The 21236-nt window shown below is 39.6% G+C and overlaps 1 protein-coding gene across 2 annotated transcripts in view; it reads right to left on the bottom strand.

Moving 5' to 3' along the window:
* ADAMTS9 (ADAM metallopeptidase with thrombospondin type 1 motif 9) overlaps positions 1 to 21236 on the bottom strand; it is a 164393-nt gene that overhangs the window by 62082 nt on the left and 81075 nt on the right. For both annotated transcript variants that reach the window (XM_043885648.1, XM_043885649.1), the window contains exons 23-28: positions 18808 to 18927; positions 15673 to 15777; positions 15367 to 15534; positions 13076 to 13345; positions 8243 to 8404; positions 5275 to 5451 (exon numbers count right to left, since the gene is read on the bottom strand). In XM_043885648.1, coding sequence (XP_043741583.1) covers positions 5275 to 5451; positions 8243 to 8404; positions 13076 to 13345; positions 15367 to 15534; positions 15673 to 15777; positions 18808 to 18927 — 1002 coding nt within the window. The remainder of the gene's footprint in view (positions 1 to 5274; positions 5452 to 8242; positions 8405 to 13075; positions 13346 to 15366; positions 15535 to 15672; positions 15778 to 18807; positions 18928 to 21236) is intronic.

Genomic DNA, 21236 nt, shown 5'->3' with positions numbered 1-21236 from the left:
CAATAAGAGTTATAAATTCAGATCTTCTATTGATGGAGTCAAATGGACAACATCAATATTAGTTAAAAAATGTTGAGTTTAGATGGAGGATGAGTTTCAGCAATATCCTTTTATTGAGTATAAGCAGGAGTTTAAAAAAATTCACTATGAACATGACCTGTTTCTTTCTACCAAAATAAATAGGATTAATATAGTCAAGTATACTGACACTGGGAGACACTGCTTTGGAAAAGATCCCTGGTGTTCTCCTTACTGGCTGCAAATCATAAAGCCTTCCTTCTTCAAAAAAAAAAAAAAGTCTTATCACTAAAGTACTCAATAGATTATCACACATTCAAACAGATTCATAAAAATACCTCTCTCAACATGGTCACATGGTGGTTAAATGTGACACTAATTTCCTTAGCCTGATTTGGTACATAATAAATACTGAGTAAACGCTAGGAGCATCTTCTGCTTTGGAGATGCTATCTTATATAGCACCTCCTTAAAAAAAAACAAAAAAAAAAAACCCTCAAATGCATATAAAGTGAAAGTGAAAGGGAAAGGGAAGTCCCTCAGTCGTGTCTGATTCTTCGTGACTCCATGGACTGTGGCCCACCAGGCTTCTCCATCCATGGGGTTTTCCAGGCAAGAATACTGGAGTGGGTTGCCATTTCCTTCTCCAGGGGATCTTCCCCACCCAGGGATTGAACCCAGGTCTCCTTCATTGAAGGCAGATGCTTTACCCTCTGAGCCACCAAGGAAGTCCTCAAATGCATATAGGGAGTTCCTTATTTTGGTCTTTCCCCTTCAATTACCATAAGAAACTACAGTGCAAAATGGAGGCTCAGTAGGGCAATGTGGAATCAGTAGAGATCTGAGGTCATCTTTATGATTTATCACTCTTTGAAAAGTATAGGTTCTCTTAAAACTTACAAGTTTATGGTTGTTTTCTTTATTTTTCTTTAATGAGAAATGCTTCTGATAAGTATTGCAGGTGTATAAGCCACAAAATTGACAAATGTTCTTTTACAGTTATCTGAACAAAAAGAATAAGTTATGATCAAATTGGTGTGCATTAGGGTGAGCTTTTCCGTGTACCTGGCTCCTCTGACATGTTCAGAACCATTTCTCCTAATTACTTGTTTTGACTTCTGGCTATGCCTTATCATTATCTACAAATTCAATAAACAGCATACATATTTCATAGGTGAGACTCAATGAATCAGGACAACAGTATTAGAAAAGAAAAAAAAGAAAAAGCAACAAAACGTTAAGCCTCTTATATTTTTGTTTATATCACTAAGCATCATTTCCAAATTCAGAAATATTTTTTAAAGAATCCCTTTAAAATATACATTTTAAACTATCCAATTACATAAAGCTTGCCACGTGGTTACTCAAATTTGGGAGAGAGATAGTACAGGTTGGGAGAGATTTACAAAATTAAAAAGTGTCTTTTTAAAACCAAAGGAAACATATACATGCATTTCTAGGCACACAGACTATTTTTGCCTTTACAGTCTGCTGATAAAACACTGATTTTTAAACATTGTATATAAAATTAAATAACATGGAAAAAATAAATATGCTTTATTATATAAACACATAGAAATCTGTACTGCTCAAAATATTCAGATAACACTAGGCTTGGCTGCTTAAAATTGTACTCAGAAAGTATGGTAATGATATTTACAGTCTTTATTTTTCCTAGAGATAGATGCAGTGAGGTGATAAAACACTGATGTCAGACATTTTCTCTTCCTACCTACAGAAACTGCAAACTTTCATATGAAAATGAGGTAGACACAAATTCATAAATTGATCAGGCAGAAACAAAAGCACAGTTCCTTCGTGAGCCCATAAATTCTCACTATTCGGGTTGACAGGCATTATTGCAAAGCACCTGAAGCAAGGCTCAGAGAACACTTTTAAGTTTGTCACGAAAAATTCACACAAGCAATTCCTCCTAAGGAGAACCATGGCCTCCAAGGCAGTCAGCAAGCAGATATACCTGTGGTAAGTCGCTTCAATCAGGTCCGACTCTTTGCAATCCTATGGACTATATATAGCCCACCAGGCTCCTCTGTCCATGGGATTTCCCGGCCAGAATACTGGAGTGGGTTGCCATGCCCTACCCCAGGGAATCTTCCTGACCCAGAGATTGAACCCATGTCTTTTATGTCTCCTGCACTTACAGGCAGGTTGTTGACCACTAGTGCCAATGGGGCAATGCAGAAAAGGAAAGCTAGATGACCATCTTGGACAGATTAGCAACCTTTTCAACTTTCGTTATCTCGAAGTGACTTACTCTAGAATGCTACAGAGTTTTAACCCATTCCTCACTATAGTTTGACAGCTCTCTTTCCAATTTATCCCTCTAGTCACAGGATGTGTGCATGCAATAGGCAAATCAGTGTTAAGAACCTTATTTCAAAAACAACACATTGCCAAGTCAGAGTGCAAGGATGCATTCAAAACAGGACAGAAAAGACAAAATCTAGGGAAGATGTTTTCAACAATCATGATTCTAAATCTCTGGTGATTTGAGCCAGAACCGCTGCTGCTGCTGCTGCTAAGTCGCTTCAGTCATGCTCAACTCTGTGCGACCCCACAGACGGGAGCCCACCAGGCTCCCCTGTCCCTGGGATTCTCCAGGCAAGAACACTGGAGTGGGTTGCCATTTCCTTCCCCAATGCAAGAAAGTGAAAAGTGATGGTGAAGTTGCTCAGTCGTGCCCGACTCTTAGCGACCCCATGGACTGCAGCCTATCAGGCTCCTAACAGCCTTAAAATGGGTACTTGAACCCTGCATTCACAGAAGCTTCATTTTAGAGCCTGGAAACTGTGCTAACAGCCATTTGGAGTTTCTTTCCTAAATACTGCTCCTTAGTAACAATTGTCGGACTAGGCTATCTTTAAAGACCTACTCACACAGCAGTAGTTGCTTCTCAACACTATCTCCTGCGTGGGGGTACTCAGGATAAGAAAGCAACTTGGCCAGAGAGGGATTAATGGCTACCCTTGGTCTCTAATAAATCTAGTTTGCTTTCTCTTGAAAGCAACATGTTAGCACCTCCAATATACTTTTTCTTGTTGTTAATGTCACTGTCAGTTACAATGATGAAGCACCATAGAAGTGGCTTATGGCTATCAACACAATTCACTGAGGTATGCTTCAATTTAGAATTACTAAGAAATGGTACCAAAGCATCCATAAAAATCAACATACACGTAAAATCCAAATCCTACCATAAGAATCTGAAAGGCTGCCCTTGCATAATTTAAGTCATATATTACAAATGGATCTATTTAAATAAAATGCTTTTGATTTAGTTGATTTTCAAAAATCACCATGAAAAGCCTTGTAAAAGTGGCCTTGCTCCCATGCTGCAGAGGCATTTAAATATATATTTGAATAATGTTACTTTATAAAGGAAGTGTTAAAATCATATAGGCAGCAAAAGCATTTTCAAAACCCATGTATTTGCTTTGGTGCATTACAGAACATTTAGAATCTCTCCTTTTCGCTGTGTTGCAGAAAACTATGTGCAGGCCCAAGAACAAGAACTATAATAAGAAAAACTTAAAGTCTTTAGTTAAATTATTTAGAAGATCATGTTTTAAAATTTAAGCATTTAAACTCTTAAAGTATCTATGGGAGAGGGTGGCGATCCAGTGTAAAAGAAATTAAACTCTGCTTAGAAAGTGTTCAAGAAAGAGAATGCCATGGAAACATATATATATATATATGATATAATATATTGTATATATGCTATATACAATATATAATGTATAATAATATATTATTATTATATTATATATACACACATATTCTGAGGGTTAGGAGATGCTTCTTGATGAATATTAAAGAAACACAACTTTTTGGAGAGCTACTATATATTTTGATATATACTATAGTGTGGTGCTGGTGTTGGCTGAGTGAAAAGGATGAAACTATAATGGGCTCAAGAGGGAAAATTTCATGAAAAATAATATGTAACAGGTGACTTAAGGAAGCTGGAATGTCAGAAGATGTTCTTGACATTCTAAGGTTATTTCTGATCTTTTCCCAAATGTTCATTTAGGGAGAATGCCAGTATTGCAGACAAAATACTCTGGGTGAACAATACATCTGAACTGCCCTTGAATAAAATCCTTATAGCCCAGATAAACAGTACTACTTAAGATAATGCTCTAATTCTTCTAAATTTCTACTTAACACAGAGTACAGTAGTTATGCAGCTAGTATTCTATCTATAGATACAACCTCCAACCTTGAAACCTTTGACTCTTAGAAGTGTCAACAGATTAGTAGCCATGTCAGATCACTTAATCTGCTCTTTAGTTGCTTTCAGGAATGGTTAAGGTTTTTTTCTCAGAACCCTATAGAACAAAAAAAGGCTTCTGGATATGAATTCACATAATATTAATTCAGTTTCAGTGCAATTAATGCATTCACAGGAATGTTTACTCTATTTACATGAAACAACCCTAATGGCTCAATACCTCTGGCACCATTTAGCCACAGTATTGTTTTGACACAGCTGATCCTTCTGTTTGCCAAGATTTGCCCCAGAAGTTTGCATAGTATTTATAGAGCCAAATCTGTCTCACAATGTTGTTTAAAAGCAGATGACAAAGGAAGTCTAGGACCAAAGGAAAAACCGGTCTCAAACGGACTTTGTGTCTTGATAGAAGAGAGAACTTTTAGATGCCTTGAATGGCATCACGTCACTGGGTCCACTGTTTGTCTTTGGAATTTTCCAAATGTTTTCAGCTGATTTTATGGGCACAGCCTTTTTGGCGATTGTGTTGAGAGCTGTACCCGAGTCACACAGGCAAAGTATAGTCACTGAATCAAAAATTGCTTTGGCCTCAATAAGCAGGTATCTTCCCGCCAAAGTCAATACCATCAGCTTAGAAAAGGAAAGAATATCTGCTTCTGAGTTGTCTGCTTAAATCACTTTGGAGTTTAAAAATGGCACGGAGTTTCTTAAAAAAAAAAAATACACACAAATATATATAGTCTAGTTCTAGGAAAGGATGCTACTTTTTGGCATTGGCAAAAGGCCTGTATGAGGTACATGTATCCTGTAAAGTCACTTTGGCAATATCATTTAAAAAAATGAATTTTGTTGCATGTCAATATGAAGAAAAGAACAGACTGTGTGTAGTACAGTTCCAGGGATGCCCTTGTGAGGAGGACAATCTGTCTCAAAGGAGTGACCCAGAGCACCTTGGAACTGGAGTGTTAGTTTTAGTTAGCAAACATGAATAGTTAGGGCCGTACCGAACTCCAAGGGCCAGCACTCCAGGCAGCATCTTGAGGACAAGCATGTGTGTTACATTGCTCTCGATCTGGAGGCTTGTCAAGAATTTCACAGCTCAGATCTGGAAATCGTTCCCCGCTGGGCCTCTGACAAACCACCAGCCTTGTTCTCAAGCCTCCACCACAGAGCTTGGTACACTGGAAGAACAGAAAGGAAGGTTGCAGTTATTCTGTCTGAACAGCCAGTGGCAAATTTTCTTTCCCCATGAGAAAAATGTTTTAGCCAAGATAGATTATGGCACCAGGCAAGATAAACCTATAGGCAGAATGAAGCTGAATTACCAAAAGCAATATGTACAGCAGACTGGAGTCCTGTCCTTTTATGATGTGTTTGTGTGTGTTAGTCGCTCAGCTGTGTCTGACTCTTTGTGACCCAATGGACTGTAACCTGTCAGGCTCTTCAGTCCATGGGATTTCCCAGGCAAGAATACTGGAGTGGGTATCCACTCTCTTCTCCAGGGGATCTTCCCAACCCAGGGTTTGAACCTGGGTTTCTTGCATTGCGGGCAGATTCTTTACCATCTGAGCCACAAGGGAAGCCCCCTTTCATGGTAGCTATTGTTTATTAAGCATTTGCTCTTCATCTGTACTAAATAGTTATATATATGTTATCTCATCAAGAAGAGAGTGTTAATTATATAGGGCAACTGAGCTTAAGAGAGCATAACTTGATTAAGGTCAATTCAGCAGCAGGTGTCCAGGATAAGATTATAGCCTTTTCTTTCAGGTATTCAAAGCCCCCAAATCAAAGAAACAGATAAAAATCTAAAATAAAAACCACTTAGTACCAAATAAAGGATATAATGACTGAGCTGGTTTCTTTTCTGGCAACCTCTAGGAAGCTGTCACCAACCTTTCGGCTATTCTGTGACTCCAGTCTCCGTAGACCTTTCTGACATCCAAATATTTTATGCTATCTCTGAATCTGAGGATAACGATGGCATTCCCCTAGGATGAGTCAACAGTGTGGTGGGAATGCTGGATACGGTTCTGACTGTTGGCTGGACCCACGCTTCTGAGACAGGAACAAGTTGTATTTCTTGGACAGTACCGTGGAGCTTACATCCAGGAACACTGTTCCCCTGCTGTGTCAAGGCCAGATCTCCCATGGAATCTGGAATGATCTGGTCTGTGCTGACAGCCAGCATCCCAGCAAATGCGTGTACTCTCCTGGCTTCAATCCAATTACAGAAGCTTACGCACAGGCCCCATGGGACAGCTTTATGAGGAGTTTCAGGAAACCCACAATATATGTGTCTCCAAACCTGACTTCCCTTTCCGGTCTTTCAGCAAAGCCCTCCAGAATGACGTACTATCAACAGAAGTTAACAAAACTCTGTTATGAGCGCCTATGACTACTAGGTTACGTGAATGAAAGCATGAAATGTGGACACAGGATTTCGATTAGCGAAGGGGTGTAGACTAACATGCCCCTCCATCTCATGTGTCTCTGTTCCCCTCTTGGTGGGCATAGGGGGCCTCCATGATGTTAATCCTTGTGTTTTATTTTATAAATTTTATAGTCAAGACAGAACAACTCAACAAACTCTAAGTATGTGCTCTCCCTGTAGATTCAAGAGTAGAAATATATATTCTCTTTTAATTAAATACAAAACAATAAACATCTAAGTCCTACACATGATAGTGGCTTAAAACCCCATTCAATAATATAGTAATACTAATGATAATTATTATTAGCAGTAATAACACTGATTATCATTATTATAATAGCAGTTAACTATGATTGAAGGCTATGGGCTAGGTTTTGATGTGCACTATCTCTTATCCCATGGACGGAGGAGCCTGGTGGGCCAGAGTCCATGTCGCAAAGAGTCGGACACAACTGAGCGACTTAACTAACTAATCTCATATAATAAACATGAATGTTATGAAGTGGGTGCCACTATTATTCTCATGTACAGATGAGAATACAGATATTTGGCAAAATTATATTATTTGTCAAAGCCACAAAGCTCGTAAGAGCCAGCGCTGGGACAGGGGCCCAGTTTTGTCTGCTCCAAATATTCCACGGCCTTTCATCAATCATAGCTGACAATCCTTTTTTTTTTATTATTATTAATTTTTATTGGCATGGAGTTGCTTTACAATTAGTAGTACAAAAGCAGTAGCTTTTGTGTTAGTTTCTGTTGTACAGTGGAATGAATCAGTTATATGTTAACATATATCCCCTCTTTTTTGGGTTTCCTTCCTATTCAGGTCATCACAGAGCACTGAGCAGAGTTCCCTGTGCTCCACGGTAGGTTCTCATTAGCTATCCATTTTATACACAGTAGTGTATACACGTCAATCCCAATCTCCCAATTCTTCCTCCCCACTCCCCCTTGGTATCCATTCATTCGTTCTCTACACCTGTGTCTCTATTTTCATAGCAAGCAATTCTTAAAAGGTTAAGAGCTGAAGAATTTCATTATTTGAGACTGCACAGCTAATTATTCACTTCTATGATTACAATGCATCACCTCTGATAAGAATAACAGCTCCTAATCCCTGATGAACAACAGCTGGTTCATTATGAATTTGAAATATTGGGAGACACAATGCCATGAGAACAAGGGTGCACCACAAACACCCCCAAATTATGAAGATGGCGAAACTTTCATTAATTAATTTAACATACATTTCCAGTCACTTTAAAAGCACCCATGTTTTAATCAGCAGAGGTTAACATTTTAAACTAGCATTATCTGTATTCTTTCCTAACTCATCTCTCCTATGTAGTCAAGCCATCTCTATTTGGTAATAAACGTACTTTTAAAATAGTCCAGAATTAAGATGGATCTCCTAGTTAATCTGAAGTCAAGAAGCTTTAACTAGAGCCAGTTCTTCTTCCTTCAAATAAACTGTGAACAACAGCACTGTTTGGTATTTGTTTTTTCCCAAAGGGTATATAAGTGGAGTTTGCTCTCACCTCTCCCCAGCTGCCATAAGCCCACTGAGGGCAAGGGCCAGATTCGCAGGCTCTGTACTCATCAGGTTTGATTCTCTCCACGCAGTCGTTGGCAGTGTATCCATTCTCATCCTGGCACACAACAACACGCCGCTGGGACCCACCAGCACAGGTACTGGAACACTGAACACAGCAGACGTCGGTCAACAGGTTAATCCCCACCTCAGGCTCCCCTCGAGGACACAGAAAGCAGCTGGCTGAAGGGTCAGAGACAAATGTGGCAGGAACCACTCTCAAGTCGTCCACAATGGACAGAATGTAATCCTGAGCGGACCCTTCCATGGAGCTGCTTAGTGTTCAGGTCTTAGCAATATTTGCAGGGCAGAAACACCACTTCCCCCTTGTGCATGTTAGGTCTCAGTAGGTGTTTAGGAACTGCCTAATGAGTGATCATGTCTTGTGATTTCCAGAGCAATTCGATTCATCCTCTGCAACTAGGAGAGGTGCAGACATACTGACTGACACCACAGTCTACTGGGAAATTCTTTTTCTTTTCAAAACTGCTAGCACTTATTTAGAACCAACATTTAACCTCCCTTTCAACACAGGGGTCAAATCACTTGCTTGAGGAATTGCCAGTTGTTGAAATTAAGCTTCTATACTAACTCCTTCAATTATCCAAGGAAAACATCATGGAATGCACTTACATATCATTTCCTCTCAGCTAACATTCCCTTCTCTCCCTTCACAAAAGCCTCTACTTTCGTAGGTAATGTAGCGAGATTTGTTTTTCGTCTTTATTCTTATTCCCCAATGAACTTGAATTCCATATTGACAAACTTCTCTTCAGGTGCATGAGCCCAGCCATGTCTCTCATGGTTACCACAGAATTATGGTCAGCCTTCAGCTTATTTCCCACACAAGCTTCTCATAGCTCTCTTATTTATCTGCATCTTGAGTGTTTTTTTTTTTCCTTTCCATTTTTTCCTTATCTTTTGAAACCCGATGTGTTTGCTAGTCTCCTTCACTCTGACCCTTAACTTGTAAAATCTGTTTGCCTGTAAAAAGTCCTCTAAGCAGTGCAATTCTCAGGACTTATCAAGTCTCAAACTGTATTTGCAACATTGTTTTGAGTTCCAGGTTCCAATGGTTGATATGTGCTATCAAACTCCAGCTCAAACTAGTGTTATTTAAAAATATCTGTAAATACTGCTCCTTGCTGGTCACCTTTTATATAAAGATGTGAAAAAGTTTTTTACTTATTGTACTGGACTTTAGTTCAATTTCCTTGCCAATGTTGGTCAAATTATGAATGATTTTCAAATATACTGAGCTTAATTTTTTAAATGCAGAGCAGGAAAATAGATTTATTAATTCTGTCTGAGCAATTATTTAGGAAATTTTGATTTAAAAAAATCCCACCTCTCTGAGGGTTCTGTTATACTTACTCTAAACTTAAAAATACTTGTTTTCTACTTTTAAACAGCTTAGTATGTAAGAAACACAGAGAACTATTATTTTAATTGGCTTTGTTTGGGGCCAAGAATTTGATATCTTAGGAAGGACCTTCAATAGTATAAAGAGATTTGGAATATATATTTTGGCCCTTGGATTTTTCCTTTGATAATAAAATCTTGATTCATCTGTTTATTATTTCACCTATGTTATTGTCCCCAACAAAATGATAAGTCTCCTTAGAGAACTTCAATATTATACTTGTATTCCTAGTAGGTTCCACAGTGCTGGTCACATGATTAGAGTTTCTGGAAGGAATAGTTTCATAAACCACAGGCTATCCTCCCTTCAATATGGCAGAGTGGAGCAAGGAGGGACAACAGAGCCATGGTCAACTTAATGCACTGGCTGCCTAGTGACCAGTCCAATGCTTCCTACAGAGACTCTGACCAGAGACAGAGGTCAGCTGGGGGCCAAGTAACTGCACAGCACAGTCTAGAACTCGCACTGCACCATTCTAAACCCAGGGTCAGTCAGAGTCTTTATACTCCCACATACAGGTGAAATATTATACATGATCTTTCTCCAGGTCCAATTTTGCCACATTTTTTTTTAAAATTAATAAGGATTCTTCATTCCATTCCCATGTTGCAGAATTTCACTCTGGACTACTTTTGTTAATACTTTTCCTATCCTCTTTAGACAACATATTTTCCTAGGTAAACATTCCTTTGAACAAACCCTGTATCTATCATCCACACTCTACAAAATAAGAGAGAATGGCCATTAGGGAAGCAAGAGATGATGGACATCTGGTTTTTTGTTTTTTTTAATCTGTTGTATATTTCCCATTGATATCTGGCAGGCTGGATTTTCCTTTAAGAAATCCATCAATAGTCCTTAGTGGGACTGTATTTTTTTGGGGCCATGCCATGCCGTATGAAGGACCTTAGTTCGCTGACCAGGGATCAAACCTGTGCCCCTGCAGTGGAAGTGTGGAGTCTCAATCACTGGACTACCAGGGAAGTCCCAGTAGGACTATCTTTTAAGAAGTTCTACACTTTCCTGATCAAGGAGTAAGTGGAACTGGCTGAGCCAATCAGACTTTACTGGGAATTAGAATCCTGAGCAGAGCAACCCAAGGGTAGTTCAGAGTGAAAAGGGTTCATTAAGATAGATAGTTCTTAAAGAAATGATCTTATAGATAGATATTGTTCCATCTAAACTGGCAAACCACAGCCTCGGGGCCAAATCCGGCCTGCCAGCTGCATTTATAACTAAAGCTTTATGGGAACACAGCCATGTCCACTTGTTTACATATTGTCTATGCCTGCTTTTGTGCTAAGACGGCAGAGTCTGTTAGTTGCAACAGAGACTGTATGGTCCACACGGCTGAAAATATTATCTGGCCCTTTGCAGAAAAAATTTACCAACCCCCAATGAGATCCCTGAAGATTCTCTGGGCTCAGTCTCTACTGGGACTAACTGAACAGTTTTGCTTTCCCTTGAAAGAACCAGTTCCTTTTCTTTCGCTTACCACCGGAGACCCCTAGTCGCTAACACTGAAAATCTCATAGAAGGTTTGAGTTTACACAAACACATCCTGGAAAACGAAGTTCTGATTCCAGAATCTACTGAAAATGCTAGATTCCCATTCTCTAGTGTTCATAATTCTCTGCTGCCTTTCCTGCTGTTGCAGTCAGGAAGAATCAAGCATCCCAAACCACGAAGAGATGCGTATGCATGCCACACACTCCTGGGAGTAAGTCAGGCAAGTCAAGCAAGAGCTGAAAAATCTCATCATCCACCTTCAGCCTCACTTAACTTAGAAAAAAAAAAAAAAAAAAATCCCCAAACAAAAAACAGGCACAATGAGGAGAAGAATGGTATTGCCCATTGCTGCAAAAAGGTTACTTAATCCTCCTTAATTGGGAACTCTGCCCAAGGGCAGAATCATTCAATCTTAAAGGAATGCATTATCCACAAATGTAGTCCTAAATAAGAATAGCTTTCAATTTTTTTTAAGTTCTAATTTTATCATTAGAATACACATGTTTAAGCTGTGAATTTTTTCAACTGGAAAAATCATGGGACACTCTGTGATGACCTCACTTGATCACTCTTTAATTTCATAGAACCCAAATTTCTTCTAACCCAGGCAAAACAAGTTTCAAAGTGGAAAGTAAGGGAGGAGAATGAGGTGGTGAAGGTCCCAGGCAGATGTTCTGCTTACAATCAAGAGATGCAGTGTATAAAAACCCTTAGGGGCCATCAACATTCACAGGAAAGTAAGCCTAATTCATTGAAACATAACCATGGTAGAAAACTGACCGGTTCCTTCTAATGCTTTTTAATTCAGAAATAATTAAACACAAGGTTAGCAGTATAGAAGGAAACAAATAATAAACAATTAAAAAGAAGACTTCATGAGAGATTAATAAACACCAAACTCCCCAAACCTCCCCCAGGATCTCCTACTGCCCTACCTTTCCTGTAGCTCCTTTAGACACGTCTAGTATTCCAGATATAATTATTATTTGGAAAACTATTCAGTAAAAATTTCTAGAACTTTTGAGAGCATAGAGCATATTTTTCCTTTGAATGTTAAATACTATTTGTCAAGTTCTTCCTAATTTGAAGGATAAAGACAATGATAACAATAATCATCAACATTTAATTTTCACTCTATGGCAGGGAGAGTGTGAAACAGTATTTGCATTGCTTGATTTAATTCTTACAGCAACCCAGCAAAGTCACCACTATTGTTAACTTTGTATTAGAGATGATGAAACAGGCTCAAATTGGAGGGAGGACCAGCTGAAGACCCCAAAATTGGAAAGTGCAAGTCCTTGGATCAAACAGAGGCAACTTCTCTCAAAGCCTCTGTAGTTATTCAGTTATGGTATTTTTCCTCTAAGCACAGATTTTTCCCAGCTGAGTGTTTCTCTCCTAATCCGCTACTACAAATGGCATAGCAATTGTGCCACTTTAAGACGGCACTCATCTGGAAAATAGCAAGAAGGAAAATTACTTTCATTAAAAATCTCCTTTCAGAAAAGTTCTTCTGCCCTTTGAATTTTCCTTCAGGTAAGGAGGAGTCGTCTGCCAGCTCCACAATCAATCATCATGGCCTTCACAGTACCTTCTAGGAGGCTGCCTGATCAAGTCACCCAGCAGCGACACCCCCTCCTCCACCTGGTTAGAGGTTAAGGTAGCTTAGAGTTGTCTCAAGTGACACCTCTTCCGGGACTACAATTAACCCCAACAAATGAAAAGTGCACATCAATCCCTCCTGAGATAAAAATGTTCCAGAGGTGTTTCTAGTCTGCTTCTCTCTGAGCACTATATCATGTGAAAAAGAAGGCGGCAAATTCGGGAAAGACTTGAGGGAATACTCACCGCTCCCCAGGGGCCTGTCCTCCACTGATTTCCTCCGAGCACGTGGGTGCGGCTAGGGCTGATGCTCCTGGGGTGATAGTCCTCATTCAGGAAAGGGTTCTGAGAAAGGTCTGTGTCTGGGGTCCACTGAGGGCATGGTGACATGGAACAGTCCTGGTCAGTTTCTGGGATATAATCTGCGTCGCACTCACTTTGATCGATCACGTGGTCACTGTAGTTGACACAGACCACTTGCCGGGTCGTCCTACCTTGCCCACATGTCACGGAGCACTACATTGGATATTCAGAAAGGGAAAGAGAAAGGATATTCAGCCAGCTGCTCAGGCCAAAAAACCTGGCATATATCCTGGTGGCTCAGATGGTAAAGAATCTGCCTGCACTGTGGGAGACCCGTTTTTCATCCCTGGATTGGGAAGATCACCTGGGGAAGGGAATGGCTACCCACTCCAGTATTCTTGCCTGGAGAAGTCCATGAACAGAGGAGTCTAGAGGGCTACAGTCCATGGGGTTACAAAGAGTCAGACATGACTGAGTGACTAACACTTTCACTTTTCACATCCCAGTCTCTCCCCTCTTCTTCCCACCACAAGGCCATTTCATGGAGAATGCCTGTTGTGTATATTCAAAATAAACCCCCAATCAGCTACTTCCCATCATCTCTGCCATTGCCTCCCTGGTCCAGGCCACCACCTTCCCCTGCCAGGACTATTGCAGTAGCCTTTCAGCTGGGGTCCTGTTTGTAATCTTGATGCCTTCACCCACAATCCAAGTCTGTTATCCACAGATATGTCAACCATATCATAAACCATGACCCTTGCGAACAAAACTCACATCATGTCATTCATCTAGTGACTACCCAATTCACTGTGAATCATGTCCAAAGTCCTTACCTTGACCTGGTAGGCCCTTCATGATGTGGTCACTGGCTACCCTTTTGACACATCTCTTTATTCTCTATACACTGAACTCCAGACCCACTGACCTTATGGATGTTTTTTGACTAGGCCAAAACACCCCAATCTCAGGGTCTTTGCAGCCACTCTACTTTCTGTTGCACAACACAGATATCCATGTGTCTCACTGCTTCACTTCATGCAAGCCCTGGTCAGTGCAATGTGGGGACTTTTCGGACTACCTTTTCTAAAAGCACATCATCTCCTTCTCTCCACCATCACTGTGCTTGACCTTTTTTCTAGTACTTATCAGTATCTGGTGCTGTATCATGTATTTATATCATTATTTGCTCACTGACTGGAATTGCCACTGTCATGATCTTCATAAAGGCAAGGGCTTTCTTATTTGTCAGTCACTGCCCTTTCTTAGCAAGTTTTACAAATACCTGGTGAGTAGACTGATGGATGTGACAGACATCTGTGTGTGTATGTTTGGAAGCTCAGGGCATGAGAGTGAGGTTATCTACCATTTACTGAGCACCTTTTTCATTCTAAGCATTTAACAGACAGACTCTCAAACAATCCTTACCACCTTATAAGCTATTCTTTTTAGCCTCTTTTAAGAGCAGAAGAAATTGAAGTTCAAGGATTTACACCAGACTGCCCAAGGTCATGCAGCCAGTTAATGTCAAGGTCTGGATGTTTACACAGCTCTCTCTGAATCCAAAGATTTGGATTTTCACAGATTTGGATTTTCTTTCAGATTTCACATATGTATTGATGGTGTTTATTGAGATATTCATCTCCATTCTCTTTAGCTATCCTGATCTTTGGATTTCCTGAACTCAGAAGCGTTTTGCAAGGCAGAAAGCAGCTACCTGAAGAGAAAGGCTTTTTCTATTTTTATAAAAGCCCACAGGTGATTCTCAGTGGGCACAGGAGGCTGGGTCCATAGCGTTAGCTGAGGATTCCCACTTCTTGCTCTTGGCAGGAAAGCAGAGGCACAGGACTTCAGGGAGCCACAGGACGCAGGAGGCACCCAGATCCAAACTGAGGCTCGCCTTCACTCCCCTGCTTCTCCCTGCCACTCCTCCCTGGCACTCCACAAGCCTGCTACACTCTAATGTGGCTTGGCTCAATTAAAACTGCATTTTTCAATCAGCCCAACAGGATGCGGGCTTAAGTAGACTGTAAGTTGATTTACACATTTTGAAGAAATGTGCATTTCTTGCACATCTGGCTACGATTCATACCAGCTGCACATAGATGGAGAAAAGTAACTCACAGACCAAAGTCCAATTCTAAAATAGTACTGATTGTCCTTCTTGACCCGTGACTGGTAATTCTTCTCACGGCTCCCCCAGTCCTCTCCCAATTCCAAAGAATTCACTTGCTTACAGGGTTCCAGTCCAGGGCCTTCCACTGCCCGCAGGGAGTCACAGAACATTCCTCCTTTGCCACTGGTCTAGGCAGGGTCGCACAGGCACTGTCATCAGCCACAGAACCGTCCTCATCCCGACAGCTGACATATCTCATCCGGGTACCTTTTCCACAAGTGGCTGAGCACTGGGTGTTGGGGTGAAATAATGCAGAAAGGTTATTTGAAATGGTCATTCACGTGATAGAAACCTACTTCCTAAAGTCATGTCAGGGAATATCTGCCTCTCCTTCCACCCTCTCCACTTCTTCCATTCTACTTCTTACTGGAGTCCAGGACCCAAATCGCCACTGGGTCCTTGGTGCACTGTGTGTGCTTCTCCTTGCTTCCGGGGCAGCTGGGGGAGGGTGACAAGATGGCAATTCACAGTCCTAGAAGAGGATGGGAAGAAAAAGCCAACGTTACCTTTCAGCCACGGCACATAGGGATATAAGGACTGATAATTCTAAGATCTCAGGCTTCAGTGTGATTTGGGGCAAGTCACACAACAAGTCACATGACATCTTGGGCTTCCCTAGTGGCTCAGACAGTAAAGAATCTGCCTGCAATGCGGGAAAACTGGATTCAATCCCTGGGTCGGGAAGATCCCCTGGAAAAAGGAATGGCAACCCACTCCATTCTTGGTAGTCTTGCCTGGAGTGGGTATTCTTGCCTGGAAAATTCCATGTACAGAGAAACCTGGTGGGTTACAGTTCATGGAGTTACAGAGTCGGGCAAGACTGAGTGACTAACACTTTCATTTTCACATGATATCTCTCAGTTTCAACTACAAATTCAACTGTAAAATGGGATATAATCTGAGTCCCTTTGTGGGTTCCTTAATACAAAGCAAGAATTTACTTTATAAATTTCTTTCTTTTTTTTTGGCCATGCCTCATGCCACTTGCAATTTTAGTTTCCCAATCAGGAATCAAAACTGTGCCCCCTGCAGTGGAAGCAGTAAATCTTAACCACTGGACCACCAGGGAACTCCCTACTTCATGATTTTCAAAACCATATTTATTTACCTATTTGTGTGAAGAAAGATATTATAAAATGGCACATAATTTAGGAAAAAGCAATATGCACTTTTAAAATCATTATTACTTAAAAAATTTCTGAATGCCAAATTCTGTTCCTACATTTCATTTCCTAGTCAGATTTTGCTAACCATGAATGTGCTTTCCAAGTGTACCTGAAGATACTTCCTGAAGCCCTGAAGAAGGTCAAATCTAGCTATAAGAGGTGTGTTCAAGATCCCAAAGCCTAGAATTTGTATCACATCCCTCAATCAGAGGAAATTCTTATAATGGATTGAGGTTATCCATGCATAGATAATATTCCCAGATTTACAAATGGGAAAATGGAAGTCCACACCTGATTACTATTCCAAGCATCAGTGGTTATCAAATGTTCTTCAATTAAACGCATACCCATTAAATTCCCAGGAAGCCCTGGGCACAGTACAAACTGCTAGAGGCTCAAGGCTGAAGTGACTTTAGGAAGCTTACAGACTGGACAGGAAATTCTGTTATCTGGCTCCAGACCTTGCTGATTCCTCTGCCTGGGTCCAAAGAAAGGCACAGGGAACTTGGCACACAGTGAAGAATTTATTCACATGCTACAACTGCAGAAGCTTCCCTATAGTCAGTCCACGAATATTACTGAATAACTTAGAAATATACTTTGTGAATTTTAAGGGAGTTGCTAAGCCCTCATTTCTTTGATTGTTCAGATGTCACAGCTAATAATTCCCAGTTAACATGCAGTGGGTTGGAGCATTTCAATAAATAAAACTAAGAATGACACAAGTCACATGTGGTATTTGGTTAACTGGTCAGTGATGACAACATGAACTATAGCACCATACTCATTTCCTTTTGAGACTCTTCATCCATCAACGACCCAAGTTGCAAAGTGGCAGAGTGAGGGTCTCAGAGCGAGGCAGTACAGCTGCCAGATGGGGCCTCAGAGCGTGCGTTCTGGCATAGTGTGGATTCAAATCCTATCTTCAGCAATTAGCAAAGTTGATGTGAAAACCCGTTTCTCATGACATACTCTTTATATAAATGATACCAGAAATCGAGGTCCACATTGAACAGTATACTGGTGAATGATTATCAACTAGATCTCTTGAGAAACAAGGTGTGTTTATAAATACAAGTATGTGTGTGTGTGTATATATATACCTGTATATATATGCTTATTATAAGTTTTTTTCTGATATAAATAAATGTGCAGCATAAAGTTTACAAATAGTAATAAGATATAAAATTTTAAATTTTATATTCCATAGAGCCAATTAATTCTTACAGATTATTTTTGTTGAGCTCTTGAATTTAGTGCCAAACTATGGCTGTCATTGCTAGACCAGAGTAGTTCTGACATGAATGTTAGCTGATATTTTGCTTACAACTAAGAGTACTGTGAAGGAGAAACAATGAAGATTCATGTCAGAACTTCACTTATTTACCAATGACAGAAACAATTTCTTTGCTGAGTCAGGCAATAATTTTCAAATAACAGAAAGATATTTCTTTAATTTTTTGTGTGTGTTCTTCACAACATAATAGCTGCAGACATAAGACCGTTTAAAGTTGACTCTGCATTATTAACACTTGTTACATCACCTTTTTAAGCTGAAATAATCAACATGAAAATCAATTAAACTCTGACTCACAGCATTTGCTGTTTTCTGTGGTATAAGTACTCTCACTACGGCCAATGTCAACCTAACAAGTTAGTATCAGTGAACACAGACTGGGAAAGGATGTGCAATGGTTCACCATCATATAGTATTTTCACCATGGAAATACATACAAATATAATGTAAACCATAGTAATAAGAAATAAAATAGTAAAATATGGGAAGTAAAATATAGTAAAATATAGGAAGATAATTAGAAAGTGATAAGTTCTGAATATTTCTCAACCTATTTTTAATATTATCTATTTAATTATATGTTTTTATTTTCAATTTTCAACAATGGCAGTATGTAACAACCAGCTTGCAAAATCTCTGGAAATTTACCAACCATCACTTGTGAGCTGGAATAAGACAGGTCCAACACATGCAGCCTGAACATATGATACCATTTGCTGAACCCTACATTGGAATTATTAAAAAAAAAAAAATCTGAGTTCAACAAAACCAGCATGAAGAGTCAATCTTCACCACCTAGGAAGAATCAGAATTAAGAATCTACATACAATTCAATGAAATAGAGAAGACAAAAGTGCTACATCAAAAAATTAGATCCAGAATATAACACATAAGTAAATCCAGAACAATTTAGTTAATCTACTGTTTCCTCTACCTACATACTTACCTATGAAAGGACTTCTGTTTTGACTGAGCTCCTGGGAAGTTTTGGCATCTTAGTGCCCAAGGTCAATAACTGATTTTGACAAAGGAAACTTACCTGGGTGTCAGTTGGTCTAGTCGCTGCATTGCAGTCATTGTCATCCACCACTGACATGTAAGTCCCGATGATGCATTTCACTGCTCTTAGCTGGTATCCCTGTCCACAAGTGACACTGCACTGAGGGGAAGAAATCAAACAGAAAGTATACACAATCTAGCAAACGTTCTCTTTCCCTAACTTCACACGTAACATTCACAAGAGAAAAAATATTTCCATCCTAGTGGGCCAGAGGACTGGCACTCCCAAGAAATTAGTTAAGAGCAGGTAATTCTACTTTGTTCAAATTACACTGATCAATTATCAAGACATCACATGGAATTATTTCTACCTGCCATAGGAACGATGTCTGTAGTTTAATTCCTTGACTGCAAACCCCTGGAAGGAGGGGAGTACATGTCAATCAAATACCTAGCAGAATGCTGTGCCTATAATAGGTACTTTGTAAAGTTCTTATTTGACTTCTGAAAAATTTCCCTAAAGAAATACAGTTTGCATCAATATTTCTATACAAGAATGGTCATCATAATATTATTTATAAAAGACAAAATATTAGAAACCACCTAAATAGGGAAGAACCAAAGTCAATTCAATGCACCATAGCAAACAGATCATAAAGGAAATATGTCCACTAAGGCTAACTGTTATATTTAAAAGTTGTTGGTTAAAAAACAGTAAGTAGAGGGAGTGATGTCATGGAAAGGGCAGATAGTAAAGAACTGACCCATTCCCCCTCTCTGAAAAAGCTATCAAACTGGCAGAAAGTGGCAGAATCAAGTTTTCTTAAAGAAGACGGTTCTTCAGAATTTTGGACTCTGTGGGAGAAGGCGAGGGTGGGATGTTTCGAGAGAACAGCATCGAAACATGTATATTATCTAGGGTGAAACAGATCACCAGCCCAGGCTGGATGCATGAGACAAGTGCTCGGGCCTGGTGTACTGAGAAGACCCAGAGGAATCGGGTGGAGAGGGAGGTGGGAGGGGGATCGGGATGGGGAATACTTGTAAATCCATGGCTGATTCATGTCAATGTATGACAAAAACCACTACAATACTGTAAAGTAATTAGCCTCCAACTAATAAAAATAAATGGAAAAAAAAGAGGGTTCTTTAAAAAGATAATAAGATTTATAAACCTTTACCTAGACTGATTAAAAGTAAAACAGAGAAGATGCAAACAATTAAAATCAGAAATGAAAGTGAGAGTACTTCTCCTGACTATAGCAATAAAAAGGGATAGTGAAAGCAGTGTGGACAATTCTATGCCAAAATATTAGCCAATCTAGATGAAACACATGAATTTCCAAACCCATACAAACTATCCAGAAACACACAAATCACATCCAGAAACACACAAATCACAAAATCTGACTTAAGAAGAAACAGAAAAGAAGTAAAAATATTGACTCAGCAATCAAAGTTCTCATAATAAAAAAAAGTCTTAAGACCAGAGGACTTCACTGGTAAATTCTACCAAACATTTATAGAAGAATTAAGCACTATTCGGACTTCCCTAGTGGCTCAGACGGTTAAGCGTCTGTCTACAATGCAGGAGACCTGGGTTCAATCCCTGGGTTGGGAAGATCCCCTCAAGAAGGAAATGGCAACCAACTCCAGTATGCTTGCCTAGAAAATCCCATGGACGGAGGAGCCTGGTGTTCATGGGGTCGCAGAGAGTTGGACACGACTAAGTGACTTCACTTTTTTTCACTAAGCACTATTCACAATGGCAAAAAAGTGCAAACAACCCAAATGTCCTTAGAGGGATAAATGGATAAATTACGGTATATGCACACATGGAATACTATGCAGACATAAAAAGGGATGAGGTATAGATGTGTGCCACAGCATGATGAACCTCAAAAACATGCTATGTGAAAGAAGCTGGCAACACAATCAATCATGTATTGTATGATTTCATTTGTATGAAATACTTAGAATAAGTAAACTCGTGGAGCTAGAAAGCAGAATGCTGGCTACAGGGTTGAAGGAGAAATGGGGAATAACAGCTTGATGAGTATTTTAGCATGATATAATGTTTTAGAACTAGACAGAGGTAGAGGTTGCACAACATTCTGAATGTACTAAATGTCACTGATTTGTTTACTTCAAAATGGTTAATTTTGTTACATGAGTTTTACTTCAATTAACAAAATAAGTACAATTCTAATACTAGTTTTTAAAAACATAAGAAAATCATAAATGTATTAACTCTGAAATACAGAGTTAGGAGTATGGCTATCGCCTTTTTGTTAAATTGCTTTTTGCAAAACTTCTCTTATAAACATGAACTATCCTTCAATAATATTAAGGGAAAAACAACAACAACAAAGAATAGTTGGTTGCCGTGAACTGCATGTTTAGTCAAAGGAAGGACAAATCTCTGGCTAGGACTGACATATAGACATATGTCACATATAAGACATATAG

This window comes from Cervus elaphus, chromosome 24, assembly GCF_910594005.1.
Source record: "Cervus elaphus chromosome 24, mCerEla1.1, whole genome shotgun sequence".
NCBI classification, from domain to species: Eukaryota; Metazoa; Chordata; class Mammalia; order Artiodactyla; family Cervidae; genus Cervus; species Cervus elaphus.
Note: the sequence above shows the minus strand (reverse complement) of the source record. Positions and strands in the feature narration are given on the sequence as shown.